A 26,283-nucleotide genomic window follows, 5' to 3' on the forward strand; every position below is an offset into this window, starting at 1 on the left:
ATTTTTAAAATAAACACCCAGCCCATAGGATTGTGAAATTAAAGCTAAAAAGGAAGCACAGAGCCTGAAACATAGTAAGCACTTAATAAATGCTGGCTGACTGAGAGGTGTTCCTATATTCTTTTTTTAAGTGTTTATAGCTTTATAACTTGTACATCATTCTCAATTTCACCTCTTGTTCTGTCAACTAAACATTAATGAGCTAGAACAACACTAATGAACAAAATCAAAAAGCCCCATTTTATGAGAGCCACCCAACAAAGGAAAATTTAAACTCTCCTCTCTCAACTTCTTACCTTACTCATTATATAATACTAATATATTATTATATCACTAAAATAAATCACTAATAACTGGTTCTCAAACTACTAAGAGTCAATGCTAAGAAAACAGACTCGCAAAAGATTCTATTAGGAAAGGATCTTGGGGACCAGATTAGTCCAACGAACCTCTCTCATTTTACTGAGAAGAAAACTATGGCCCATAACAGGGTAATTTCTTGCCTAGAGTCACCTAGGCAATTAATACCAGGGCTAAGATAAGTTCTCCAAGGTCAAATACTTCCAAGTATGTTGGTGGGAATCCTTCTAATAATGAAGGGCTGCAAGTTCTGCTATAAAATGATATGAAGGGGAAAAAAATAAAACTAATAGGTTTAAATTTGAAGCCTATTCAAGTGAGGAACATATATTTGTCCAGACAGATGCCCCAACTATGACTGAAAGTTAAAACATCATCTTTTCTCTGTAACTTAATGATAGGTAAGAAGAAACAGAGACAGTAAAAAGACCTCAGGGGGAAGAATGTGGTGGCTGGGAAAGTGGATTAAGACATCAAAAAAGCCTCAGCTAAAAAGCTAGAAAACATGTGGGGAAACATTTGATCTCTCTGGGACTACTCACTTACATTGACTTAATTCTTGGCACAATATTTACACTAAATTGAAAATATCTAGTTTGTTTTTCCTACAAGATGATCTTGCCAAACAGAAGGAATATGCCCCTCCAGTGGCAGGGATGTCAGTTAATATGCTAAAAGCTGACTTCTTGTACTTTTGTAACTTTTTTTGTACAACAAAAAAGTCCTCCAAGATCAGGACCCTATTATTATTCAAATGGTACCCAGAATATATAGGTTTATATAGCTCTCTGGGCCACCTCAAATGGCTGGCTTATTGATTATCTTTCCCTTCCTTTTCTTTTACTGGTTTCCCACTTGTACACGGCTCTAACCAATTTCAATTCCATTTCAAACTGACCAAAGAATTCAGTGGGGTATGTAAAGAAAGAGCAGCGGCAGAGTCAAGGTGATTGGGTTCTCTACCACTGACTAGCCAGCTATTTATAACTTTGGACCTCAGTTTCTTCATCTGTAAAATGAGAAATTAGACTACATGATCTCAAAGTCTCTTCTGGCTATAACATTATATAAGTCTATGAATTTATGATTCAACTCCCCTTAGTCACTATGAAGAAACCAGTAAACATATAGCACATTAAATGTATTTTTCAAACTCTCAGCATTTTGCCCTCCCTTTAACACTTGCTGTTTCAATTTTCTGGGTAACAAGAATAGTAAAGGAAATGTTTGTTGGCTTCATTAAGAACCTCCTTTTAAATGTTTTAAGGAGACAGAGCATGAAACATTTATCGAAATAAAAACATGTTCCTAGCCAGATGCATGCTGTAAAGAGAAACATTACTCAGCTACCTATAAAATATTTATGTAGGTTTGCTTTAGAATGCCTGTTGTTTTGTGTGGTGAGTTAAAATTCTTAGCAACACTTCAAAGACTTTGTCCTATTTGAGCTAAAGTAGTCAGGGGGCCTTCAGTTTATGGCCTCAAGCTAAAAGAGATTTAGGTTGGTCACCACTATAAAGTAGGACACCAAAAAACAAATACATTCTCATTCTTTTTGCAAGTCGTTCAAATGAAACCACAGTGAATACTCAGAAAAATAGGTGCTAGCTTTTCTCCATACACTGACAGTCAAGTTCCCTAAAGACAACTGTCACCATTTCTGTAAAAAGAAAGGTTGTTTGTGCTCAAAACACTTTGACAAAACTGAAAATATCTCATCAGTAAGAGTACCTCCACCACCAGTAAAAATGACAATAGCTCACATTTCTACATCTCTTTACAGTTTACAAAACACTTTTCTCACAAGACTCCTGTGAGCTAGGGAGTTCAAGAATTATCACCCCTATTTTACAGATGAGAAAACAGAGCTGAAATCATTACACACACACACACACACACACACACACACACACACACACACACAGTCACAGAACTAGTTAATGGGATCAAATTCTGGGCTCCAGACCCCCAGTATAGTGCTCTTTCCACTATAACATACTGCTTTCCACAGACACACACACACAAAAACATGCAAACTACATTATACTTAGGAATTTAACACAGAAAAGTAAGATAATGCCACAGCTAAAGTTTTCAAATTCATGTCACCTTGGATGAGTGCTCATTTTTTTTGTCAACCACCTAGAATGAAGAACATCAGAAAATTAAAGTAGGTAAATATTTACCAAGGTTAGAAAAAACACTCTACCTCCATGACAAACAATAAGGAAATTAATCACGGGCCTAACTATTCCATGGCCATTCTCTACCATATACCTCACATGGCCAAAAGCTGTGTTAAACCAATCTTTCTGCTAACTCAAACAATTTTATCTCCATCCGTTCTTCTGTAATCCTATTAACAGTTGATACTGGCTTTCAATACGACCCACCTGGACTATTACAATAGCCCCCTAACAGGTCTTCCTGCCTCCATTCTCTCTACCCTTCAATCTGTCCTTCAAAATAAATATAAATTTGATCTTGTCATTTTTCTGTTTAGAAATGTTCTGGTAGCTCCCTACTCTCTCCCAAATAAAATTTCAGTTCTTTTGTCTGTTTTATAAGGCTTTCGATAATACAGCATGACTCAAACTTCAGAATCTTATCATATTTTGCTCTCCTCCATGCACTCTAGACTCCAGACAACTCTATGCAAAGGGCACCTCTTGCTTCCTGGACTCATATAACAGTTACTTCCTTACTTTGTTAGGCTGTTTCCCTAGGTCCCTTAATGTTTTCCTTCCCTCTATTAACCTGATGAATCTCTACCCATAATTTAACTAGGGGTTCTTAATCCAAGGTCCATGAACTTTTAAAAAAATTTTTAACTGTTTCAATATAATTAGTTTTCCTTTCTATGAATTTTGTGTATTTAAAAATATTAATCTGAGTCTGTAGGCCTCAGCTGCCTATCAAAGGGCAGACACCAAGAAAGGTAAAGAATCCCTGCTTGGATGATCAACTTTGATAGACTTGGCTCTTCTCGGCAGTACAATGATCCCAAGACAACTCCAAAAGACTCATGATGAAAAATGCTATCCACATCCAGAGAAAGAACTATGGAGTCTGAATGCAGATCGAGGCATATTATTTTCACCTTTCTTTTTGTTTGTTGTTTTCTTTGTCTTGGTTTGTTCTTTTTGTTCTGATTCTTCTTTCATGACATGACTAATGTAGAAATATGTTTAATATGATTGTACAGGTATATCCTACATCAAATTACTTGACGTCTTGGGGGTAGGAGGGGAGGGAGGAGGGAGAAAAAAAGTTTGGAACTCAAAATCTTATAAAAGCGAATGTTGAAAACTTTCTTTACATTAATTGGGAAAAAATTAAATATTATTTTTAAAAAAAGAACCCCTGCTTGAAGCCCACCACAAATGCCACCTCCTCAGTCCTCCAGACCTCACATAAACATTTTGTTTTCCAATTGTCTAATGCATTTCTCATGTAATATTACATCCTAGAGATGTCTTTGTTGTGAACTTGTTGGGATACAGTCTAATTGGGGGCTAGACCTATAATTTCATTAGTATAGGAAACTCCCTCTACCAATGTAGGTAGGGACTTTCTCTGCAACTTACAGGGTTTCTTAAACTTTTTCCACTTATGACCCTTTTGGCACTTCTTAAACTGTGGGTATCAACCTTATATATGCCCAAGAGCACTCAGAGGCTGGTTATATGACTTGCCCAGTATCACACGGTCAGGAGGTCTCAAAGGCAAGAACTGAGCCCATCCTGTTAAGGCCTACTCTTTAACTATTATGCTCTGCTGCCTCTCCCTAGAACCTTACACCCCCCACACAACTGTTCCTTCCTGGTAGGCACAATGCCTCATCTAACCTTTGTCTATTCTCTCGGACCTGGCCTCCTATGTTTTCCAGCTGATACATCTCATCAAAGTAAGAGCTTATGCACAAAGTAGATGCTTCATAAATATCTGTTACATTATACTCCTATGGAGACAGACTGAATGAGGTCAGGGGGAAGTATAAAGAGGCAGACAAGTAAAGAAGAGGATTATAGATTTGGAACTTACAAGTCCTTAGACGTCTTCCAGTCCAACTCCATTTTCAGATGAGGAGCCTGAGGCCCCAAATAGTTAAGTGACTTGCCCAAGAACTGAGGTAGTAAATGGCTGAGTCAGGATTCAAACCTACAAACTGTGACTCCATATCTTTCTACTGTACCATGGTACCTCCCCATCAAAGGGACCCTCCCTCAACATAATCAAAAATGAAATCTAGGCACAGGAAACAACATTGTCATGGACTGGGCAAAACCAGATGATTATGGTATGGTTTGAGCTACTTTCAATAAATTCAAACATAAAATCCCATTAACCCATTTAAAGCTCCTATTTAGAATAAAGAGAAGTCCCTGGGAGCCACCATTCATTAAGAAAAACAATCTCTCAGACATCTGGCTAAACAGTTGCTCTTCAAATCCAATCTTAAAAGACCACATAAAAGAACATCCAAAAGGGCTGTTAAGTCATTACATTCAAGTCGTACACTCAAAAGGCCAATGACTAAGGCCGGGTGATGCCACGTCACAGGACTACCTACAGTGTCAAAGCCTTCAGCTCACTACGTGGTATTCATGTTCGACACCTAAGGCATGCCCAATATAGAAATTACAAATGCCAACTTCTAATTGAGATAGGGATAGGGACGAAATTCAGTTGGCTCAGGTTAATCTCTGATAAATGCCCCTACCTAATAACAGGGTCTTGCTAAAGGTGGTTAAACGAAACATTAATGAAAAGGAAAGTAACCAGACTAGCTACGGGGTTCAATCTTCACTCCAGTGCACCATGATTCATTAAGAAAACTGTTCTTAGGATACTTCCTGACCTTCTGTTTTGCGTGGTTAGTGTTAAATGGGTCTGTGGCAACCAGCGATAGTCAAATAAGCACGTAAAAAACCATCTTCCCAGTGTCCTGAATAAAGTAGCTCACATTTATAACTCCAAAGCATTCACAAGGTGGTTTTCTTTTAACAAACTTTCGAGGCAGATAGGACAGAGACTCTCTGCATTTGGGGGGAAGTAACTTAACCAGGTACGTGGTGGGGGGAAAGGAATAAGCATTTATTAAGTACCTACTATGTGCCAGGTAGAGCAAGTAGTTGGTGAAGTGGACAGAGTGCTGGGTCTGGAGTCAGGACGACTCACTTTGCTGAGTTCAAATCTATCCTCAGACACTCACTAGCTGTGTGACCTTAGACAAGTCACTTAACCCTGTTTGCCTCAGTTCCTTATCTGTAAAACGAGCTGGAGAAGGAAAGGCAAACCACTCCAGTATCTTTGCCAAGAAAACCCCAAATGGGGTCACCAAGAGTTGGACATGACTGAAATTGTGCTAAGTGCTTTATAAGTATTATCTCATTATCTCAGGGACTCATAATCTAGGTTTTGTGTTTCCAAATCCAGTTGTTTATGCAATTGGCATTTAAAGGGTTTGATAATGGTATGAAAGATGATAACCAGATTCTCCTGTCTTTATTCCCTAGCACTAGGCAGCAAATACTTTCTAAGTAAGTGGTTTTTTGGTATGTCAGTGGCTACGTGAGAAAAATAAAAAGTCAGCCCATACACAAAACTTGAGACTCTGAAACAAAATTTACTTGAATAAAATTATGGAATATATTACACCCTTCTTTGCAGCAATGAAGGATAAGGGATGTAAAAAACTGCACCCATAGTCGAACTTAGTTGATGTATTTAAGGAGGCTTTGCTCAAATGCTTTTTTTCTCTCCTTTTTTTATTCTTTGTTACAAGGAGTGACTTGCTGAAAAGAGAGGGGGATATTTCCAGAAATGAAGATGCTGTTTTAAAAAAAAAAGATATTTAAAAATGTTTTTAAAATCATGGAGTATAGTCAACCGGCCTTAGGCTCATGGCAAGGTACAAGAAGACAGCTGCTGAAAAGGCCCTCAAGGTACTTCTAACTGAGAGAAGGGAATGTTCTAGGCCTAAAACAATCTGCTGACCCCACTAATGTAAGTACCAACAAATGGGACACAGATCAAATCACTGCTAGGTGGCACAGTAAATAGAGTTCTGGCCTTGGAGTCAGGAGGACCTGAGTTCAAATCCAGTCTCAGAACGTAAACCTTACTAGATGTGTGACCCTGAGCAAATCACTTAACCCTGATCACCTCACCAAAAAGCAAAAAAAAAAAAAAAAAAATATAGAAGCTCCTGGCATTCTCTTATATATATAAAGAAGAAGCTTCACTTCCCCCACATAGGCCATGCTGTTCCTAAGTCCTTATTGCTTCTAAGAGTCCATGTTTGGTTCAGGGGGTCAGAGGCCAGGCTTCCATTTAACTTTTCAATTTAACTCCATATTTTCACAGACCTTGGGCCTAAAGCCTTGGAAATCCCTTTATTTGGACATCCCCAAAAGTTAGAGGGGACCTCCCTGCCCTGTATAGTCATTACCAGTGAGAGTTTTACTTTCTCAAGAGTTTAGACAAGGGGCTTGACTGAGATATGAAAGGTGGCAAATAATAAAACAAACAAGAATGAACAAGAAAATGCATGATTTAATTCTTCAATTCAACAAATTAATCTCTAAACCTTAAAAATGCTATAAAAGTATAGTAAGTAAATTAACATTTATTCATGGCTTCATATAGTGTGATATACAGATGGATAAGCAGGCAAGTATAGGGGCATTAAAAAAAAGGCTGCCATTACATTCATCCCTCTCCACTAGAAAATACTTCCAACACAGGCTAACAACTCTGGCTTACCAGGGGTGCCCACCTAAGAATGAACCAAACTCACATTAAATACCAAAGATCTGTACTTGATACTAACTTCCACTTCATGAGGCCTTAAAGTAACATTCCCCTGTCCCCAAACTAATGAAAAGGCTGGTTGCATTACAAAAGGAAGGACACGAACTTGTAAATGAGCTAATACCCAATACCTTCTTGCTCTGTCACAGGTGCGTCACATAACTCAGTGATGTATAATATCTCAGTGTCTCAATTCCTGAGGAATTAAGGAAATGGATAATACTCTATAATACTGAGCTATACAGAATGGCAGAAATGATTGTAAGACACGCAGAAGAGAGCAATAGCATTAAAAGGCTGAACAGGTAGACGTGTAACAATTGAAAGGCTAAATGAACAACTTCTTTCTGAATCGGAGGCTCATCCAACAACTGGATACACACCTCTGCTGCCAGGTCCAGCATGGCCTAAAAGGAAAATATGCTCTCATCCCAAAGTGAGCCATTTATAATTCTAAAGCACCTAAATACATATTTGTATGTTTAATTTGGACATCATTTGGAAGCACAACTATTCCTGGCTGAACCAAAAGCATATGCCACCTGTATGATTACATCCATCACTAGAATGTGTAAAGTGAGGGGCCTAAACTCACTTACCTCTAAGGCTTTCCAGCTCTAAATCCATGATCTAGGGACCCTCAGAAGGCAAAGTAGGGGGAGAGGGGAAAGGAGGAGGCTTTGAGTCATAAGACTCAGGACTGAGTCCTGTTTTTCCCACTGACTAGCTTTTCAAACTTTGAGCAGCTCCCTTTGCCAATCTGTACCTCATCTACAAAATGAGAGCTTTAGCAGTGCAACATCCTTTCCAAGTCTGAAATTCCATGATTCTATGAGTAGGATAAACACACTGAGTTCTTATCCTAGATCTGTCAGTTTATATGAGGTTTCTCCTCTCTGAGACTCAGTTTCATCCACTGCAAAATGGGGTTTATAACTATCTTTCTTAGAATGACATAATGTGCATGAAAGCCATCTGCAAACTATAGAACACTGAATATGTGAGCTATTGCTACCATTAAATGAAGTCATCCCTATCCAGAATTATGTGTACAATTCAAGAAACCAAAAAAAAATGCATCTTTTACAAGCTTTCCAAAGAAATGCTGAAACTATCTTGGGGAAGAAATCAAACATTTAATGGTTCAGCCCAAAAGAAATATTTGAGTGACTTCAAAAAAGAACTGAGAGGGGGACATCTAAAACAGGGTGGCCATTTCAATTTCAACTATGGTATTTGCTCCTGCAAATGCTATAATAAAAAATATTAATGTCATAAAACCTAACAGCAGCCAAAGGACTCCAGTCATAAAGAAAAAAACATAAATCCTTAAAGATATTGGCACCATAGGCAGTAGGCTGCCTTCATAAGCTCACTGGCTTTGCAAGTTATTAGGTCTTCAAGACCACTTTGACTCAGGAAAACTTGAGTCAAATGAAAAATGAACAAGAAACAAGAAAGACCATTTAATAGTAAAGCACATTTTAATTATATGCAACACATGATAATCAAATCTTATCCATTTGAGGACTCAAACACCACAACATATAGTTTGTACAGTTGAAATTACCACCGCTCAAAGCTCAGAAATTACTTGTTTCCATTATAGATCTGACAAGTAATTTCTTCAATTGGTCACTGGTGGTTTGCAGATAACTATTAGAGGTAATGAGTATTCTAAATTAAATCCAAAGACAGCACTGCTCCATTCCAGAAAGACAATCGGGGATAAAGAAATATAATTGCAAAGCATTATCCCATTTGTTTCCTCCAGTCCTTCTTTGATGAATATCTATTCCATCTTCTACACTATGGATTTCAGTTGGATACAAATGAAGAAGGTTCTAATTCATCCTGTGATGAATGAGTGAATCTTACAGTTAACTTGTTCAGAAGAACTAGAGTTGGGGAAAAAAGGCCTATTTTCCTGTTAGCTTACAATATAGTCATGACCTCCCCTACTAAATGGGGAAAACCCTCAAATACAAACTTGAATGTTCTAATACACTAATTAGCAACAGGATATGAAATAAACTCTATATATATTCTAAATAAATTCTATCCACTATTGAACATATACACCAAGGAGTTCAACCATAGGAAGAAAAGATGAATAGCAGCACCTTGTATAGTGGCCAAAAACCTGCAAACAACAAAACGAGTGTCCATCAATTAGAGAGTGGCTAAACTGCTATTTTGTAACAGAATGCTGTTCTTCAGTAGAAAAAAAAAGAATATAAAAATTCAAAGGCACATGGGTATACCTGTAGAGACAAATGTAGAGGGAAGTAAGCAGAACTAGGACAATAATAGACACAATCACAACCCGCTTGTTTTTGTTTTTAACTTGACTCCCTGTGCCAGGGATGGGAAGCCTGAGGCCTTTTGACTGAGTCGAAGTTTTACAGAACAAATCTCTTTATTAAGGGGATTTGTTCTGGGAAGTTTGGATTCAGTCAAAGGGCCACACTTGAGGACCAGGAAAGCTACATGTGGCCTCGAGGTCACAGGTTCCCCACCCCTGCCCTATGGTTTCATCAGTGAGGGAACTCCTGGTGAGGAACTTCTACTAATGCAGGTTGGTCTTCTCTACTATTTTTAGTCATAGAGAGAGGCCTGTGGAAAGGGGTGGTCTACTGACTTGCTCAGGGTCATGTGGCCAGTATCTGTCAGAGATAACACTTGAACTCAGCTCTTCCTGGCTTCAAGGCTAGTTCACTATCCACCATACCATGTTGACTACACTAAAACACCAACAAAAGACAGCTCGATAATGAAATAAAACACCCTCTCTCATTAGAGAAATGGGCGACTTTAGGTATGACACACTGTATTTGCTGTTAGATATTGTTACGCTGCAGGATGGCTTTGATAGACTGTTTTTGTCTGTTACAAAATCGAAAGGTCAATGGGGAGAGAGGAGAGGAAGATGGATGTGGGAGAGAGATATTGGGAAATCACTATAATATAAAAGGGGCAAGGGGCAGCTAGATGATACAGTGGATAGAGTGCCAGGCTTAAAGTAAGAAAAACTCATCTTTGTAAGTTCAAATCTGATCTCAGACACTTAGTAGCTGTATGATCGTAGCCAAGTCACTTAACCGTGTTTGCCTCAATTCTTCATCTGTACAATGAGCTGAAGAAGGAAATGGCAAACCACTCCAGTTATCTCTGCCAAGAAAACCCCAAATGGGGTCACAGAGAGTGGGACACAACTGAAAAACAACTGAACTACAACGACAACAAAAAAAAGGCAATGATAACTTTTTTAAACTAGCAATTCCAAATCTCATTTAGCATCCTGCTTATCTGACACTTAATGCAAAATATCATGTTATACTATGGCCTCACAATAGAGGCCAAAAAGATTTGACATCAATCTAAAGGTGCCACCAGGAAAATGTTTCTTCTCTGCTGGTATTTAGCTTTAATAGTTCTCTGAAAATACAGCTCCCTCTGGGTTCTGGATTGCAGGAGGTAACAAGCTTGATTTGTTAACCAGGGTAACAGAGATAGCTCCACTTACATTTTCAAAGTCTTTCATGTTTCGAACTCTGGTGGGAGACACAGTTTCTTCCGAAGCATTTGGGAACACTAAAAATTAGAAGACAGACACTTGAAAAAAAAGCACAATATGCAAATTACCCAAAATTCATATTGGAAAGGGCCTGAAGAAAACAAAATGAAAAGAAATACACACTGTGCTGAGCCATATAACTTTTTTTTCAGCTACAATTTATTAATGTGGATCTAATTAAATCCCCAAAACACCATATTTAACATTTTTAAACTGTATAAACTTAACCCAAGTGTAAACGGATGATAGAACATGAACTAACAACCTCCAAACAAAATGTTCTATACACATGGTAATATGGTAGCAATTAGGCTCATAGGGCTGGAGAGAACCTTACAGGATAATCGAGGCTAGTCCAACCCCTCTATTTTGCAGGTAAAGAAACAGAGTCCAGACAGGACAAGGTTATACAAGTGGTAAGAAACAGAGCCAAGATTAAAACCCAGTCTATTCGAAGGAAGACAAGGTTTCTGAAATGAGGATGAGGGGAAATTCATTCTAAGCATGGAGGGTAGGAGAGACTGATGGTATAATTTCATGGACGTAGGGGATAGGATATCAAGTTTTGCGAACAGCATACTTTCTGTTTGGCTGAAAAATATAGTCTATCAATGTATATAATGTCAAATGAGATCTGGAGATAAAGGGGATATAGTTGGATTCTAGAATTACCTACAGATAATTGCTCCTATCTTTTTCTTTTCTTTCTTTCTTTCTTTTCTTCTTTTTTTTGGTGAGGAATTTGGGGTTAAGTGACTTGCCCAGAATCATACAGCTAGTGAGTGTTATGTATCTGAGACTGGATCTGAACTCAGATCCTCCTGACTCCAGGGCCAGTGCTCTATCCACTGTGCCACCTGGCTGCCCCCAATTGCTCATATCTTACCAACAATCTGACATTGATGAGTTTTACCTCCTCAACAAAAATCTCATGGACTCATTGAGAGAAGACTACTTCCTGAACTGTTCACTGTGAACTAGGGAAACTGGAAAAAGAAAGGCACATGACAGAACCCAATTTTGCATTAGAGGTTTGTACTTTAAGATCCTTTTATGGGCATTTACATTCTAATCTGTATTCTATTTATCTGTATGCCTGTCTTATTTCTTCCTCCAATATAAAAAGATCAGTGAGAACAGGGAACAGATTTTATTTATCTTTGTACTGTCCACAGAACATTGTAAACATTTGCTGAATAAATGTGTACCCCAAGTTCTATACATTCAATTCAATTAAACAGACATTTATAAAATCACCTAAAAGGATAGTTTTCAAAATAAGTGAAGCTTATCCTTCTATACGCTAAAACTTTTGGAGGGTGTTTTAATCATTTCTCATGGAAATATAAAATAATAATAGTAAAAATTCACATTAATATAGTGTTTTTAAATTTATAACATCCTTCCCCACAACAAGCCAATTATTTAGGTGATTCAAGTATCATTATTCCCATTTCATAAATAAGGAAATAAAGGCTCAGAGGTTGTGACTTTCCCCCAACGTCACACAGCTAGTAAATGACAGAATCAAGACCTGAATCCAGAAACTCTATTTCTGGTTCCAGTGTTTTTTTAATTATACATTTCTGACTTGTTAAACAAGAGTATAATGATCACCAGCTGTGTCACCCTGGGAAAGTCACTTAACCCCATTGCCTAGCCAAAAAAAAAAAAAAAAAAAAAGGGTATAATGATCAGATAAAAAGAAGGAGCACAATATCACAGAAAGAACACAAACTTCTTGACACTAGACTAAGGTTCTCATCACTCTACTACCTAACTCTAAATACCTCTCTGGGCCTCACTTTCCTCCTACATAATATGGCAAATGGGAAAATGGAAAGAGGGTTAGGCTTAAAACATAGTACCTGGATGATACTGGGCAGGTCACTTCATCTCCCTGGGCCTCAGTTTCCATATCTATAAAATGAGGTGAGACCAGTTCACCTATGAAGTCCCTTCCAGCTCTAAAAATCTATAATCACTAATGTCCCTTCCAACTCTCTGACCTATATAACTAATCACTGGACTTTTCATTAAAGATTCAGGGTCATTATGAACATCAATTATTGTACTGCAACATAATGCTATGTTGCCCAGAGAAGTTACTGAAGTACTACAGGGCTGTTCACTCCTATATTAAATAATCCCATATTACTTTGCTTTTTCAAGTTCCTATGTCTACTACTCATCCTATCTCTTTCATTGCCATGGCAGCAGTTTGCTTCAAGCAACTCAGAATTACTCTCCTAATATGCTGTTTCTAATCAGCTGCCAATTGATAAGGAAAACAACAAAGCTAGTTAAAATAATGTGAAAAGTAAAAGTAAATGGACCCTAAATGAGAGTCTCTAGGGATCTCCTATTGGGGGAGGTGGGGGGAGTCTGTTTCAACTACTCAGAGGCTTTTGATCATTTATTGGGTTTTTCACTAAATAGTTGAAATTTCTAAATAAGTGTCCACCAGAGGAAGTGAAAAGTTACTAAATAAAATTCTTACAGATGCATACATGTTCAAGTAAATTTCAGACACATGATTATACATTATTCTGACAAAGTACAAAACACAAAAACTTGAAGGCACAAGGCCTAAATTAACTTTAGGCCAAGAGGTTCTTAGTCTTTTTTTGTGTCATGGGCCACTTTGGAAATCTATGGACCCCTTTTCAGAATAACATTTTTAAATACATAAAATACATGGGATTACAAAGGAAACCAATTATACTGAAATGAAGTTGTCTAAATGTTTAAAAAAAAAAAAAGTTCACAGACCCCCTTAAATCTATCTATTATCTATTGTGGGTATGTGAAGCTCAGGTTAAAAATTCTGCTTTAGGGAGTTTGGTAAAGTACAAACAGCACCCAGCTGGAAATTAAGAAACGGGAGTTCTAGTTAGGGCTGTATGATGTTATGTTCCAGTTATGAACCGCATGATCTAGGGCAAGTCACCTCCCTTTTCTAGACCTATTTCCTCCTTAGGGACAGCTAGCGTCGAAGTGGATAGAGCTCTGGTCTTGGAGTCAGGAGGACCTGAATTCAAATCCAGTCTCAGACACTTGACACTTACTAGCTGTGTGACCCTGGGCAAGTCTCTAAACCCTGACTGCCTTACCAAAAAGAAAAAGAAAAAAATTAAGGGAATGGACCAAGTGTCTCCATAAGCAATTCCAAATCCAACATGTTATTACTGTAAGATATTCCAAGAAAGTAAACTGGTTTTTTTTCAAAGAAGACACACAAATAAAAGCTCTCATTTCTAGAGTACTTTAAAGTTTACAAATTGCTTTCTTCAGAACAACACTTTTAATCAACAGCTCAGCAATAAGCACTTATTAAGCATCTAATACATGCCAGACATTGTGCTTGGTGCTGGGAATCCAAATACGAAAATGAAATTGTTCCTGCCTTTGAGGAACTACATCCTAAGAGAGGGATTAAGCATGTTCACAAGTGAATGAAGGGTATATACAAAATAAATTGAGGGGAGACTGAAACGAGGGCTTGATGAAAACTTAGGGTTCCAAGTGTTAAAAGTGAGGAGATGAGAAGGGAAAGCATTGCAGACTTGCGGATTGACCTATGCAAATGTACAAAGATGGGAAATCAAATATTGTTTACATGAAACAGAAGTAGGCCACTTTGTGTGGTGCACAGGGTAGATGAGGGGGATAGGGCAAGCATCACCATCAACAATTTCAAGACCAGGAAACTGAGGCTCAGAAAGGTTAATGACTTGCCCAGGATCACATACTGCAATAGGCTACAATGAGAATTCAAACCCTGGTCTTCTGACCCCAAGATCAGTTTTCTCTCTCTTGGTATTACATTTATTTTCCACAAAACTGTAACTGCTGATAATGACAGCAAAACACAAACTGCAAAAGAATTTTGTGCCAAATAATCTGGTTTAAGCATGACGTAGTCATTTTTTATAAGAGCCATTCCCTGTGGTCTAGTCAGCTACATGATCCAAACAGTCCCATCTCAAAGTGACTGGAATGCAGCTGGCAGACAAGAGTTAAGCAGTTTCACAAAAAGGATTTGGCAGAACAAAAAACCAAGATACAGTTTTTACTGAGCCACCAACCACCCTTTAGCAAGGGCCATTTCGGCCTAATTTTCTGACCTATCACATAGACATCCTCATAAATCTAAGAATGGCCAATCTAGAGTCCTTCTTAATGAACAAAGCACATCATTTGCTGTACTTACCAGTGCATTCCAGACCAAAATTAGGATCAATGTCTGAACCATCTGGTAAATGTGAAATAAGAATACTAGGAGAAAACATGCACAACAAAGCAAAAGATTAGACAGAGTTTTAACAACAGACAATACTAAGACTGCCTAGGGCTACTAATAAGACATTAAACTATACTAGCCTCAGCTAACAACAAATCAAGAAAATGTGCCCATGATATAATTAGGGAATGACACTACCAACAAATCTTTAGAATGTGACTCAGGAAAATAATGGTCAATTCAGGTGCTTGAAGAATATCATAAAGACCAAATACAAGCACAGAGAACTCATTATCCTAAGAGGTTGTAATGCCTCAAAAAAAAAAAAAAGAAATAGGTTGGAGAAAAAGGGGTAGAAACACATACAAATAGAACTATAATGACTTACTACATGAAACTAGAAGCATTCAAAGAACATTCCTAATTTTTGGGGTGGACATCACAGAGCGCATCATACTGTTAATAATCATGTGAAAAGATGCTTATATTCCTTAAAAAATCAGAGAAATACAAATCAAGAGAACCTTAAGATACCACCTCACATCCACCAAAAGGGAAAAAATTGATAGTAAAAAATGTAAAAATTTCAATATTGGCAGAGTGATAGCGGAAAAAGCCCTTATTACACTGTGGGTGGGGCTGAAGACACATACAAATATTTTAGAGGGCAATATAAGAGTCATTAAACCAATCATACCTTTTGACCCAGTGATTCCATTGCAAGGACAGTATCCCACAGACACCATAAAAGGATAAAAGGGCCTACTTGTACAAAAATATTCTAGGCTATTTTATTTGAAATAGCAAGAGTGGAACTAACCTCTATGTCCAATGATCAGAAAATGGCTAAACAAATTATAGTATGTTAATGTAACTGAATATTATTGTACCAGAAAAAATATAACTATAATGTATCCAAAGAAACATGAAATGGGAAGTAGTGATGCCTGCATTCCCATAAAGGAATTCCACAGAAGAGGAAAAAAAAGTATTCACTTGCATGTCCTAGCAGAAAATTCATAAGTAAGGAATTAATTCCATTTGAGGGGGGAGAAATTAATCAGTAAGTATTTATCAAGTACCTATTACATGACAAGTATAGTGCTGGGACTGGCCACTGAAAGACAGAAATAAAACAGTCCTTGTATTTAAGGAGATTATATTATATTAAGAAAAATGTGCATATAGGTGTGTATGTATATACTTATACATAAGTGTATATATATGTGTATGTATGTTTATATATAGAGAGAGAGAGATCTATATCTCTATATACATACATACACACACAAAATAAATATAAAGCAATGGGGGGGAAGAAGGAACATAAGCAGTTGGCTGGATCAGAAAAGGTTTCATGAAGGCTGTAGCCTCAGACTTAAGGCAAGTTTTGAAGGAAACTAGGGATTCTTAGAGTCAGGGGTAAAGAGGAAGTACATTCCAAGTTGGGAGACAACTTGTACAAAGGCATAGAGATGGAGGATTATTTGTGAAAAACAGCAAGAAGACCAGTTTGGTTGAACCACAGAGTATGTGAAGTATAGTAATAAATAATAAGCCTGAAAGGTAGAATCTAATTCAATTGTAAAGGACTTTAAATGCTAAACACAGAAAATTGTATCTGACCCCAGAGATAATAGAGAACTATGAGAGTTTACTGAGAAGCTAGGTTGCACAGTGAATAGAGAATGAGACTTGGAGTCAGAGACCTAAGTTTAAATTCATCCTCAGCCACTTACTAGTTATGTGACTCTGGGCAAGTCACATAACTTCTCTGTTTCTCAGTTTCCTCAACTGTAAGATGGTGGATAACAACAGCACCTACCTCATAGGGTTATTACAAGAATTAACTGAGTTAACATATATGCATATGTTGGCCTAGGAAACACTATTAAACTGAAAGTAACAAAGGAAGTCCCCTTCAACAAGTGGCAACTAAGCTAGGTTTTAAAGAATGTGTGTAAGTATATCTTTTGACCACACTGGGCTTGGAGTTGGGATAGACGTGGATTTGAATCCCACCTCCAACATTTACTAGCTGAGCAACTATGGACGTGTCTTTTTCTTCATCTGTAAACTGGGATAAAAAATGTTAACTACCTTACTGGGTTGTTCTGGTGAATAAATGAGATAATATATGGAAGCTATATAAATGTTAACTATTATTATTACCAACTCATACAGTTAATTAACTGCTGCCTTATATCTTCAAGTTTGGCAGGTAGCATTTACTACACTTAATTAGCTCAGGTTAACACCTGAACCTCCTGTTTACTCTTGCTTGCTATTTAGCTCGTCCCCTCCCCAGCACCCTCTGCAGAGAAACTATATGAAGCAGAGGCATTTAACCTCAAGCCCTCTGGGCTGCTTCTACTTGGGTTGAAATTCATCAGCCTGAAAGGTCATTCAAAGTAGTAACACTTCAGAGCAGATATTGGGGGGAAAACTGATTTTGGGGACAGGGAAGGATACGATGGAGAAATTGGCTATCTTCTGAACTTTATCAATTCTCAGCATTTAAAATTGGATCCCTTCATGTGAATTTTGTTTGAAAGAAATTAAAGAAGGGCAGCGTAGTGCTGTGCAGTGGTCTCCAAACTTTTTTTTATCCTATGCCCCAACAGTAAAAAATTTTTACACAGACTCTCAAAATACATGGTGTTTTTATTTTTTGTTTATAAATTATATTATGAATCATGGTGATAATTTCATAATTAAAAAATTTACACAAAACAGAGACATTTTTAAAATAAGATAAAGATAAAATAATATTTGAGCTTAGAGCTAAGGAGCTACTAAAGTTTACTGAGTAGAACAGTGACTTGGCCAAACCTGAGCTTTAGAACAATCACTTTGGCAGTTGTGTGGAAAATGAATTTGACAGGAATTAGAGGCAGAAAACCCAACTGGGGGCTACTGTAAAAGTCCAGGTAAAGCCCTTAACTAGGGTGGCGATCATGTGAACAGAGAGAATGGAACATAATGAAGAGCTACTGTGGAGGCAGAAAGGACAAGGCTGAATATGCGGGGTGCGGGTAAATGAGGTGTTGAGGATAACACCAAGGTCACTGAAAGGAAGCTGGCACACTAAGCAGAAATAGGCAAGTTCGAAAGGGAGAGAAGTGGTGCGAGATATGAGCTCTGCTTTGGACATGATGAGTTCAAAACTCTGATGGGACACCTAGTTCTAAATGCTCAATAGGCAGCTGGTGATGTGGATTGGAGCTGAGGAGAGAGATTAGGGCGAGATATAAAGATCTAAGAGTTACCAGCATTAGAAATGACAATAAAGTCATAGCAATTGATAAAGTCATCAATGAGAGAGTATACAGAGAGAAGAGGCCAGAGCCCTGAAATACAGCCACAGTTAAAAGTGGGGAAATTCTGAAGGGGATAATGAAGGGGGGGTTGGGGGGAGAAGTGGAGGGAAGAAGCAGATAACAGAGTGAAATGCAATCCATCTTCCACTTTTTGAATGGCTGATCAACCATTCCTTAGGGTCAAGGCATGGATCCCTTGGGGTAATGGTCATTCCATAGCCCCCACTTTCAAGATCACTGGTGTAATAAGTAAGGGGCAGGCCACACAATCACTAAGCATGTATCAAGTGCCTACTATGTGCCAGGCTTATGCTAAATGCTGGAGTTCTTATCTAAGCTCTGCCACTATTGTGTGACTTCAGACAAGAGACTTTCTTTTCCTGGGCCAAAGTCTCCTCAGCTGTAAAATGAAGTGGTTGGATTCAATCTCTCTAATTCAAATGAACAGAGAAGAAATAACTCTGGACACCCAGATATGTCTCCCTTGAACAAAGAAACCTTATGCTCACCAGCTATGCCTGTCACCATTTCCCCATCTCCTCTCCTCTGCCACTAAAATCCTGACAAAGATGTAGTCTGTCCTTCCCTCCTCCTATCCTCTCAAATGGGTGGGGCTCTTATAGACTGCCAAAAGTTACCAACTTTCACTCAAAGTTGTTTGAGGAGCTCAGTTGCCTGTCCCTCTCCCTCCCAACCAAAGATCCCACTGAAGCAGCTACCATGGGTGCCACAGAGGCTTCCTTCATGTGTTTGCGTAGAATCGTGATCTTCCTTACCAAGTATGGAAGGAAGGAAGTGGCAAGTCACTTGGGGAAAGCTAAGGTGAGAGGAAACAAGAAGCCAAATCACTAAGAAGGCCAAAGCTCTCATCAAATTTCAGAAAAGTGATAAGCAACCTATTAATGAAAATCCAAGCTGAAAACAAGTAAGATAATGTCTGGCTATTTCCTTGGGGCACTGGTAGCTACAATTTCAGTTAACAGGTACAAAAAGCTGAAATATAGTTATCCTTCATAGTATGAGCCCCTGGGACAATTTTGGGCTCCATCAAAGACAAGCTGTCTGTTTAGATCAAGTTTCTGACAAGCCAGTGGATGGGGGAGACAGTATGGTACCATTACAAAAAACAACGGCTTTAGAATCAGACATCCTAGCCAGGGGTAGGGAACAAAAGGATTTGTTCTGTAAAACTTGGACTTTGTCAGAAGGCCACACCCAAGGACCTAGAAGGCCACAGGTGGCCATAGGTGGCCTCGAGGCTGCAGGTTCACCACACCTGTCCTAAGCTTAAATCCTGTCTCTGGTGCTCACGATTTCTGACATTCAGCAAGTCACTTGAGTTCCCTGGGCTTTAGTTTCCTCATCTATAAAATAAGGGGACTGGACTAGCTAACCCTTAGGTCCCTTCCACTTCTAGAGCTAAGATCCTAGGATCCCTGAGAGATAAGAGATCTAAAAAAGTATAGTATCTCTGAAGCCAATGAGGAAAGTATATTCAACAGTAGAGATAGCTAACAGTGTCAAATGCTGCAGAGGTCAAGAGAGACAAAGTGGGAAAAAAAGGTCAATATGTTTCGCAAGTAGGTCGCTGGGGACTGTGGAAAACCTTTCTGATAAAGTGATGAGTATCGAAGCTAAACTGACACGTGGTTAAGAGAGTGGGTGCTAAGGAAATTGATTGTAGGAAACTGATTTAAAGAAGCTTAACTATAAAAGGGGGGATATAGATGGAACAGAATTTTTAAGGGAAATGTTTATTAGGACTTGGAAGGCAGAATGCATATGTATTAACGTATGGAAAGGAACCAAATAAAAGAGAAAACTGAAAATTTTAAAGACTGTTGGAACAAGGTCCTGAAGAAAGCAAGAGGAAATGGGACCAAGAAGAAAGGTAGAGAGTCTTAACCAAGAATAAAAATACCCCTTCTGTGACCAGAACAGAAGATAAAGTGGGCGATGACAAAAAGTTTTAAGGAACAGAAGGGGGAATCTCATGTTATATGATAGCCATCTTTTCAGTGAATTAGGACACTAACTTAGCAGATATAAGTAGACTGTCTTGTCTAAAAAAAGGTTCAGAACAGTCACTGTGGGGAACAAGTCCAACCATTCTGGAGAATAATCTGAAACTACGCCCACAGGGCTATAAAACTGCATACCCTTTGATCCAGCAATACCACTACTCAAAAGAAAAAAGAAAAAAGAACTCTATGTACAAAAATATTTATAGCAGCTCTTTTTGTAGAGGCAAAGAATTGGAAATAAAGGGTATGCTCATCAATTGGGGAATAGATCAACAAGTTGTGGCACATGATTGTGATGGAATACTATAAGAAATGGGGGGAGCAGTTTCAGAAAACCATAGCAAGACCTACATGAACTGATACAAAGTGAAGTGAAAAGAACTGGGAGATCCTGTATACAGTAAATGCAATGTTGTAATAACAATAAACTGTGAAAGACATGGTTACTCTGATCAATACAGTGATCCAAGACAATTCCAAAGTACTTAAGATGAAAAAATGCTCCCCACCTCCAGGGAGAGAACTGATGAATTCTGAGTGCAAACTGAAATATAATTTTCTTGCTTTTTTTGGTTGTTTTTTTATGATATGACTAATATGGAAATATGTTTTGCATTATTTTACATGTATAATTGATATCACATTGTTTGACTTCTCAGTGTGTGGGGGAGGGATGAGAGGAACAGAGAATCTGATACTAAAAATTTAAAAAGAAAACAATTAAAAATAAATAATAATTAAAAAAAATAAATAGAAGCAAGAGAATAATATATCCAATTACAATATAAATGAAAAGATAACTAAAAGTTAACTCTAAATAACAGAAAAAACCAGCGAAGGCCCTAGAGAAGGGATAATGAAACATATCTCCTCCAGTACAGCAAGAATTGGCAGTGACTACTGTATATACTGTCAAATTCAGTCACTGTTATCAGATTTTTCTGTTTGATTTTTTTTTTTTGTCACACTCTTTTATATTCAGTCTAGAGATTCAACCTCATCTTCCCCTCCCTACATACAGGTAGCCTCATTCTTTATCAAGGCCAACCCTCCTACCCATGAACCCTTGATATCATCCCATCTTTGTGTCCTCCAGCTCAGTGAACCTTTAGTCAATTCCCTCCTTAGCCTTTCCCTATCTATTAGTTACTTCTCTACTGCCTACAAACATGTCCAATTCTCCCCCTACACTTAAAAAAAACTTTTACTGGATCCTACCAACCCCTTCACTCCACCCTAAGCTATGGTCCTTTATCTCCTCCATTTGTCAGCCAAATTCTTCCTCTCCTCTTACTCCTCAATCTTTGTATTCTGGCATCTAACCTCATGACTCAATTAAAACTGTCCCCTCAAAAGTTTGTTTTTCTTAAGTCGTTTTTCAGTTGTGTCCAACTCTCCAAACTCTATCTGGGGTTTTCATGGCAAAGATAAAGAAGCAATTTGCCATTTCCTTCTCCAGCTCATTTTACAGGTGAGGAAACTGAGGCAAACAGGGTTAAGCGACTTGCCCAGGCTCACACAGCTAGGAGTGCCAAATTTAAACTCAGGAAGATGAATCTTCCTGTTTCCAGGACCAGCACACATCTAATAAGTGTTATGTGTCTGAGGCCACATTTGAGCTGAGGTCCTTCTGACTCCAGGGCTGGTGCTCTATCCACTGTGCCACCTACCTGCTCTGTCAATGATCTTTCAATTGCCAAATTTGATGCTCTTTTCAGTCTTTTTGTGACACTTTCTCCTGGTTCTTATATTTGTCTGACCACTCTTTCTCAGTCTCTTTTAGTGATTTATCATCTACTCAGGCTTCCCCCCAATTGTAGGTACTTCCTAAGGTAGGATCACTTTTTTCCCTCTACACTTTATCTCCCACAACTATCATCTCTCTGCAAATTACTCTCAGATTTATAACGAGCCCCATTGTCTCTGAGCATCAGTGTCACATCAAACGAGTTATCAGTTCAGATATCTCAAACAACTGAGTCCAAAACTGAACTCATTGTCTTTCCCCCCACCCCCAAATCCTCTCTTCTTCCAAACTTTCCTATTTCTGTCAAAGACACGACCATCCTTCTTAATCTCCCAGATTTGTAACCTGTGTTCATCCTCACTCACCCCCTTATACTACCTCACCTAACATCCATTCAGTTGCCATTTTATGCCATTCCACATTCACAAACATCTCTCACATCAGACCCCTCTCTCCACTCACATAACTGTCACTTCAGTTCTGGTACTCATCATCTCTCACCTTAATTATCACTAACAATGAACCCAAAACTAGTTCCTGCAACCGAAACCATACCAACTCCTATATCTTGCCTTTCAGTGTACCTTAAACTATTTCCAACACCCCTATATACATCCCACTATATGCCTACATGAATCTTCCAACATACCCTCACAAAAACTATCCTCCCATTCAAATTATCCCTACACATGAAATCACTTCACCAAAGTCTACTGTATACACAAACTATTCTTTAATTCCAAGTCACTTTACCCCACTACACCCCCACACACTAAGAATACTTTTCCATACCCTCAAATTCACTCCACCCTAAACTCTAACCCCTACAAAACCTAATTACTCAGTCCTGAATATCCCTAAAACACTCCTTTGACCTCAGCTATCCATATACCCCAACTACATCCCTACCATCTCAAGACCTCATTCATGCCTGGACTATTGCCATAGCCTGCTGGTTGCATGCCTCCAGTCTTCCCCACACAAATACACCACTCAACTGTCTCAGTGACCTTCCTGCAGAGCCCCACCCCCCAATAATCTCCCTACTGCCTCCAGGATCAAATACAAAATCCTATTGGGCTTTTTAAAGGCCTCATAACCTGGCCTCTTCCTATCTATCCAGTCTTCTTACATCTTACATGCCCACTACTTGCAATCCAGTGACATGGCCTCCTTGTGGTTTTTCTCAGATGACCCTCCATCTCCTGACTCTATGAATTTTCCAGGAACTCTAACTCTTCATCTCTGTACCCCTAATTAGCTCTCCTCCTAAAGTACATCTGCCCCTCAAAATCATCACCTCACCCTAGAGTACTATTACACACACAAATCCTTTGCCCTAAAGGACACCCCCTACTCAAATCACTCCAACCAGAAGCTATCACATACACACAAACCACCTCCTCACCCTAAACTACCCCTAAAATCTTTGATTGATCACTCTACCATAAACTCCTATACCCCCAAATTATCTCCCTTCTTCTCAGACTACCTCATATGCCCGCAAAACCCCTAAACTGCTTATGCCCCTAAATAATCTCTTCACCCCATACTATCGCTACACCCCTAAACATCCCTTAACCCATATTACCCCTACATTTCCAATGCATTCCTTTACCCTAGACTACCCCATCCCCCAAAATATCCCTTCACCCTATACTACTCCTAAACCCCAATATCCCTTTGTCCTAAACTACCTGTATACCCACATATCACCCCATCATCCTTAACTATCCACACACTTGCAACTAGCCTGGACCCCCCTTTACCCAAAACTACCTCTACACCCCCAAATTATCCCTCTTCCCCTTAAAATACCCCTACACACGCAAAACACCCCCTTCCCTAAGTATCTCAGCACCTCCAAACGTCACCTGGCCCTAAAGCACCCCTGCACCCCACTGCCCTAACCTACAACCACCCCACAAATCACCCTCATATCAACGACCCCATCCCCTTCCATGCCCCCCAAATCAAACTATTCTGCACCCCGAATTCTCCCTATAAACCATCCCCAGGGACCCCCCCAAAACGGCTCACCCCAAACTACTTCTGCGTCCTAAGCCCCTAACCCGCACCCTCTACGCGGTAACCCCCAAGCCCGTGCCCCGGGCCGGCTGCCGCCCCCTCCCCGCCGCCGAGGCCCACCTGCTGCCGTTGAGCCCCACTGGCAGGGTGACGTCCTCCCCCAGCACCGAGTCCATGGCGATGGCAGCGGCAGGCTGCAGCTCCCCGGGCCGGGCGGGAACTGCCCCCGCTCCAGCCCCGCGGAGCCGATCGTCCGGACTCCTCTGGCGCCGCTAGAATTCAAACCCCAAGCCACCGCCCCCGCCCCGCCAGCACCGCCATCTTCTTGGGCCTTTTGTCAATCTTTTTTTTTCTTTTTGATGGCTTTCTCCGGAAGTGAGGCGGGGCTCCCGCGCTTCCCATGAAGCCAAAGGGGCGGGGCCAGAATGGGGGTTGTCCCATGGAAATCACAGAGGGCGCCATATTAACTGAGGGCAAGCGGCCGAGGTCCAGGCAAGGTTAGGGCAGCCGCCATCATAGCTGAGGGCAGATTCCGCCGCGGACAATGTAGGACTGCCATGTTACTTAAGGGCAGTCAGGCTTCCCAATTCTGCTCGTTTCAAAAAGACGAAAGGAGTCCGCGCTCTGACACACTTAGTCTTCCCCGCGCAAAATTTGTTCTGAGCTACGCTAGGTTGAAGAGTCTTAGCTTCTGGAAAATGGGTGTAACTTATTCCAAATGGCATCATATGCAAAAATCTGGCACTGACCTTAGGTTAGATCAGGGGACAGCCTCGCTTTAAGAAAACCAGATGTACGAAATCCAAACCAACAGAACATATATAAGGTGGACAACGAAGCAAGACCCCTTTTTTTACCAAAAAAAAAAAAAATCCTTGAAATACCCAAACTTGCTTGGAGTAATAAGTGAATATAATAATCATAGCACTGATGTGGGTAGTTTTGGTTTTTTTGTTTGTTTGTTTTGGGTTTTTTTAGATCTGGAAAAAACTTTAGAAATCGTCTGGTCTAAACCTCTCGTTTTTTTACAGATAAGGATACCGAGGCTCCCCCAAAGCAAAATGATTTGTGCATACATTTAATAAGTAACAAAACCTATAAACACAAGTTCTCCTAATTCCAAATTCTGCCTTCTTTCCACTACAGCACGATCTTTCCTTTTTTTTTTTTTTTTTTGGCTGAGGCAATTGGGTTTAAGTGACTTGTCCAGGGTCACACAGCTAGTAAATGTTTGGTCTGAGGCAGTATTTGAACTCAGGTCTTCCTGACTCCAAGGCCAGAACTCTATCCACTGCACCACCTAGCTGCCCAATGTTTCCTTTTAATGGTCTGGAAATAGCTGGGTTCAAAGAAGGAAAGCAAAAGGGAAAGGAGAAAGGGAAATATATACCTAAATAATACAGAATTCCAGAGAATAGCAAGGAGAGGTAAGGTTTTCTTAAAAGAGCAATGCAAAGAAATGAAAGAAAAAAATAGAATGGGAAAAACAAAAGATCTCTTCAAGAAATTTAGAACTCTCAAGGGAGTGTCATGCAAAAATAGGCATGATAAAAGACAAAAAAAAAGATTTAACAGAAGCAGAGAAGATTAAGAAGAGGTAGCAAGAATACATAAAAGAACTATACAAGAAACATCTTAACATCACTGATAATCACAATGGTATGGTTACAGATCTAGAGCCAGACATCCTAGAGAATGAAGTCAAGTGGGCCTTAGGAAGTATTGCTAACAATAAGTCGAATGGAGGTGATGGAAATCTAGCTAAACTAGATCAGTTTACTTCCCAATCCTAAAGAAGGGCAATGCCAAAGAATGTTCAAATAACCGAACAATTGCACTCATTTCACACACCAGCAAGGTTATTCTTAAGATTCTGCAAGCTAGGCTTCAACAATATGAGAACCAAGAAATACCAGACGAGCAAGCTGGTTTTCAAAGAGGCAGAGGAACTAGAGACTAAATCGTTGGATTATGGAGAAAGCCAGGGAGTTCCAGAAAAACATCTGCCTCTGCTTCATTAACCACACCAAAACCTTTGGCTGTGTAGATCACAACAAAATTGGCAAGTCTTCAGAGAGATGGGAGTACCAGATCATCTTTTTTGTCTCCTGAGGAACCTCTATGCAGGCCAAAAAGCAACAGTTAGAATAGAACACGAGGGGCAGCTA

The 26,283-nt window shown here is 39.3% G+C and overlaps 1 protein-coding gene across 3 annotated transcripts in view; it reads right to left on the minus strand.

The window, feature by feature from the left end:
• Nucleotides 1-24,373, minus strand: part of LOC114046851 (CDK5 regulatory subunit-associated protein 2-like) — a 144,203-nt gene extending 119,830 nt beyond the window's left edge. The window contains exons 1-3 of one of the 3 annotated variants that reach the window (XM_027867409.1): nt 24,236-24,373; nt 14,967-15,031; nt 10,703-10,770 (exon numbers count right to left, since the gene is read on the minus strand). In XM_027867409.1, coding sequence (XP_027723210.1) covers nt 10,703-10,770; nt 14,967-15,031; nt 24,236-24,291 — 189 coding nt within the window. In that variant the 5' untranslated portion in view covers nt 24,292-24,373. The remainder of the gene's footprint in view (nt 1-10,702; nt 10,771-14,966; nt 15,032-24,235) is intronic. The other 2 variants (XM_027867408.1, XM_027867410.1) reach the window with 2 other exon arrangements.
• Between the last annotated feature and the right edge of the window lie 1,910 nt (nt 24,374-26,283).

The sequence above is a fragment of the Vombatus ursinus genome, unplaced genomic scaffold (assembly GCF_900497805.2).
Source record: "Vombatus ursinus unplaced genomic scaffold, bare-nosed wombat genome assembly UNPS02014786.1, whole genome shotgun sequence".
Classification (NCBI taxonomy): domain Eukaryota; kingdom Metazoa; phylum Chordata; class Mammalia; order Diprotodontia; family Vombatidae; genus Vombatus; species Vombatus ursinus.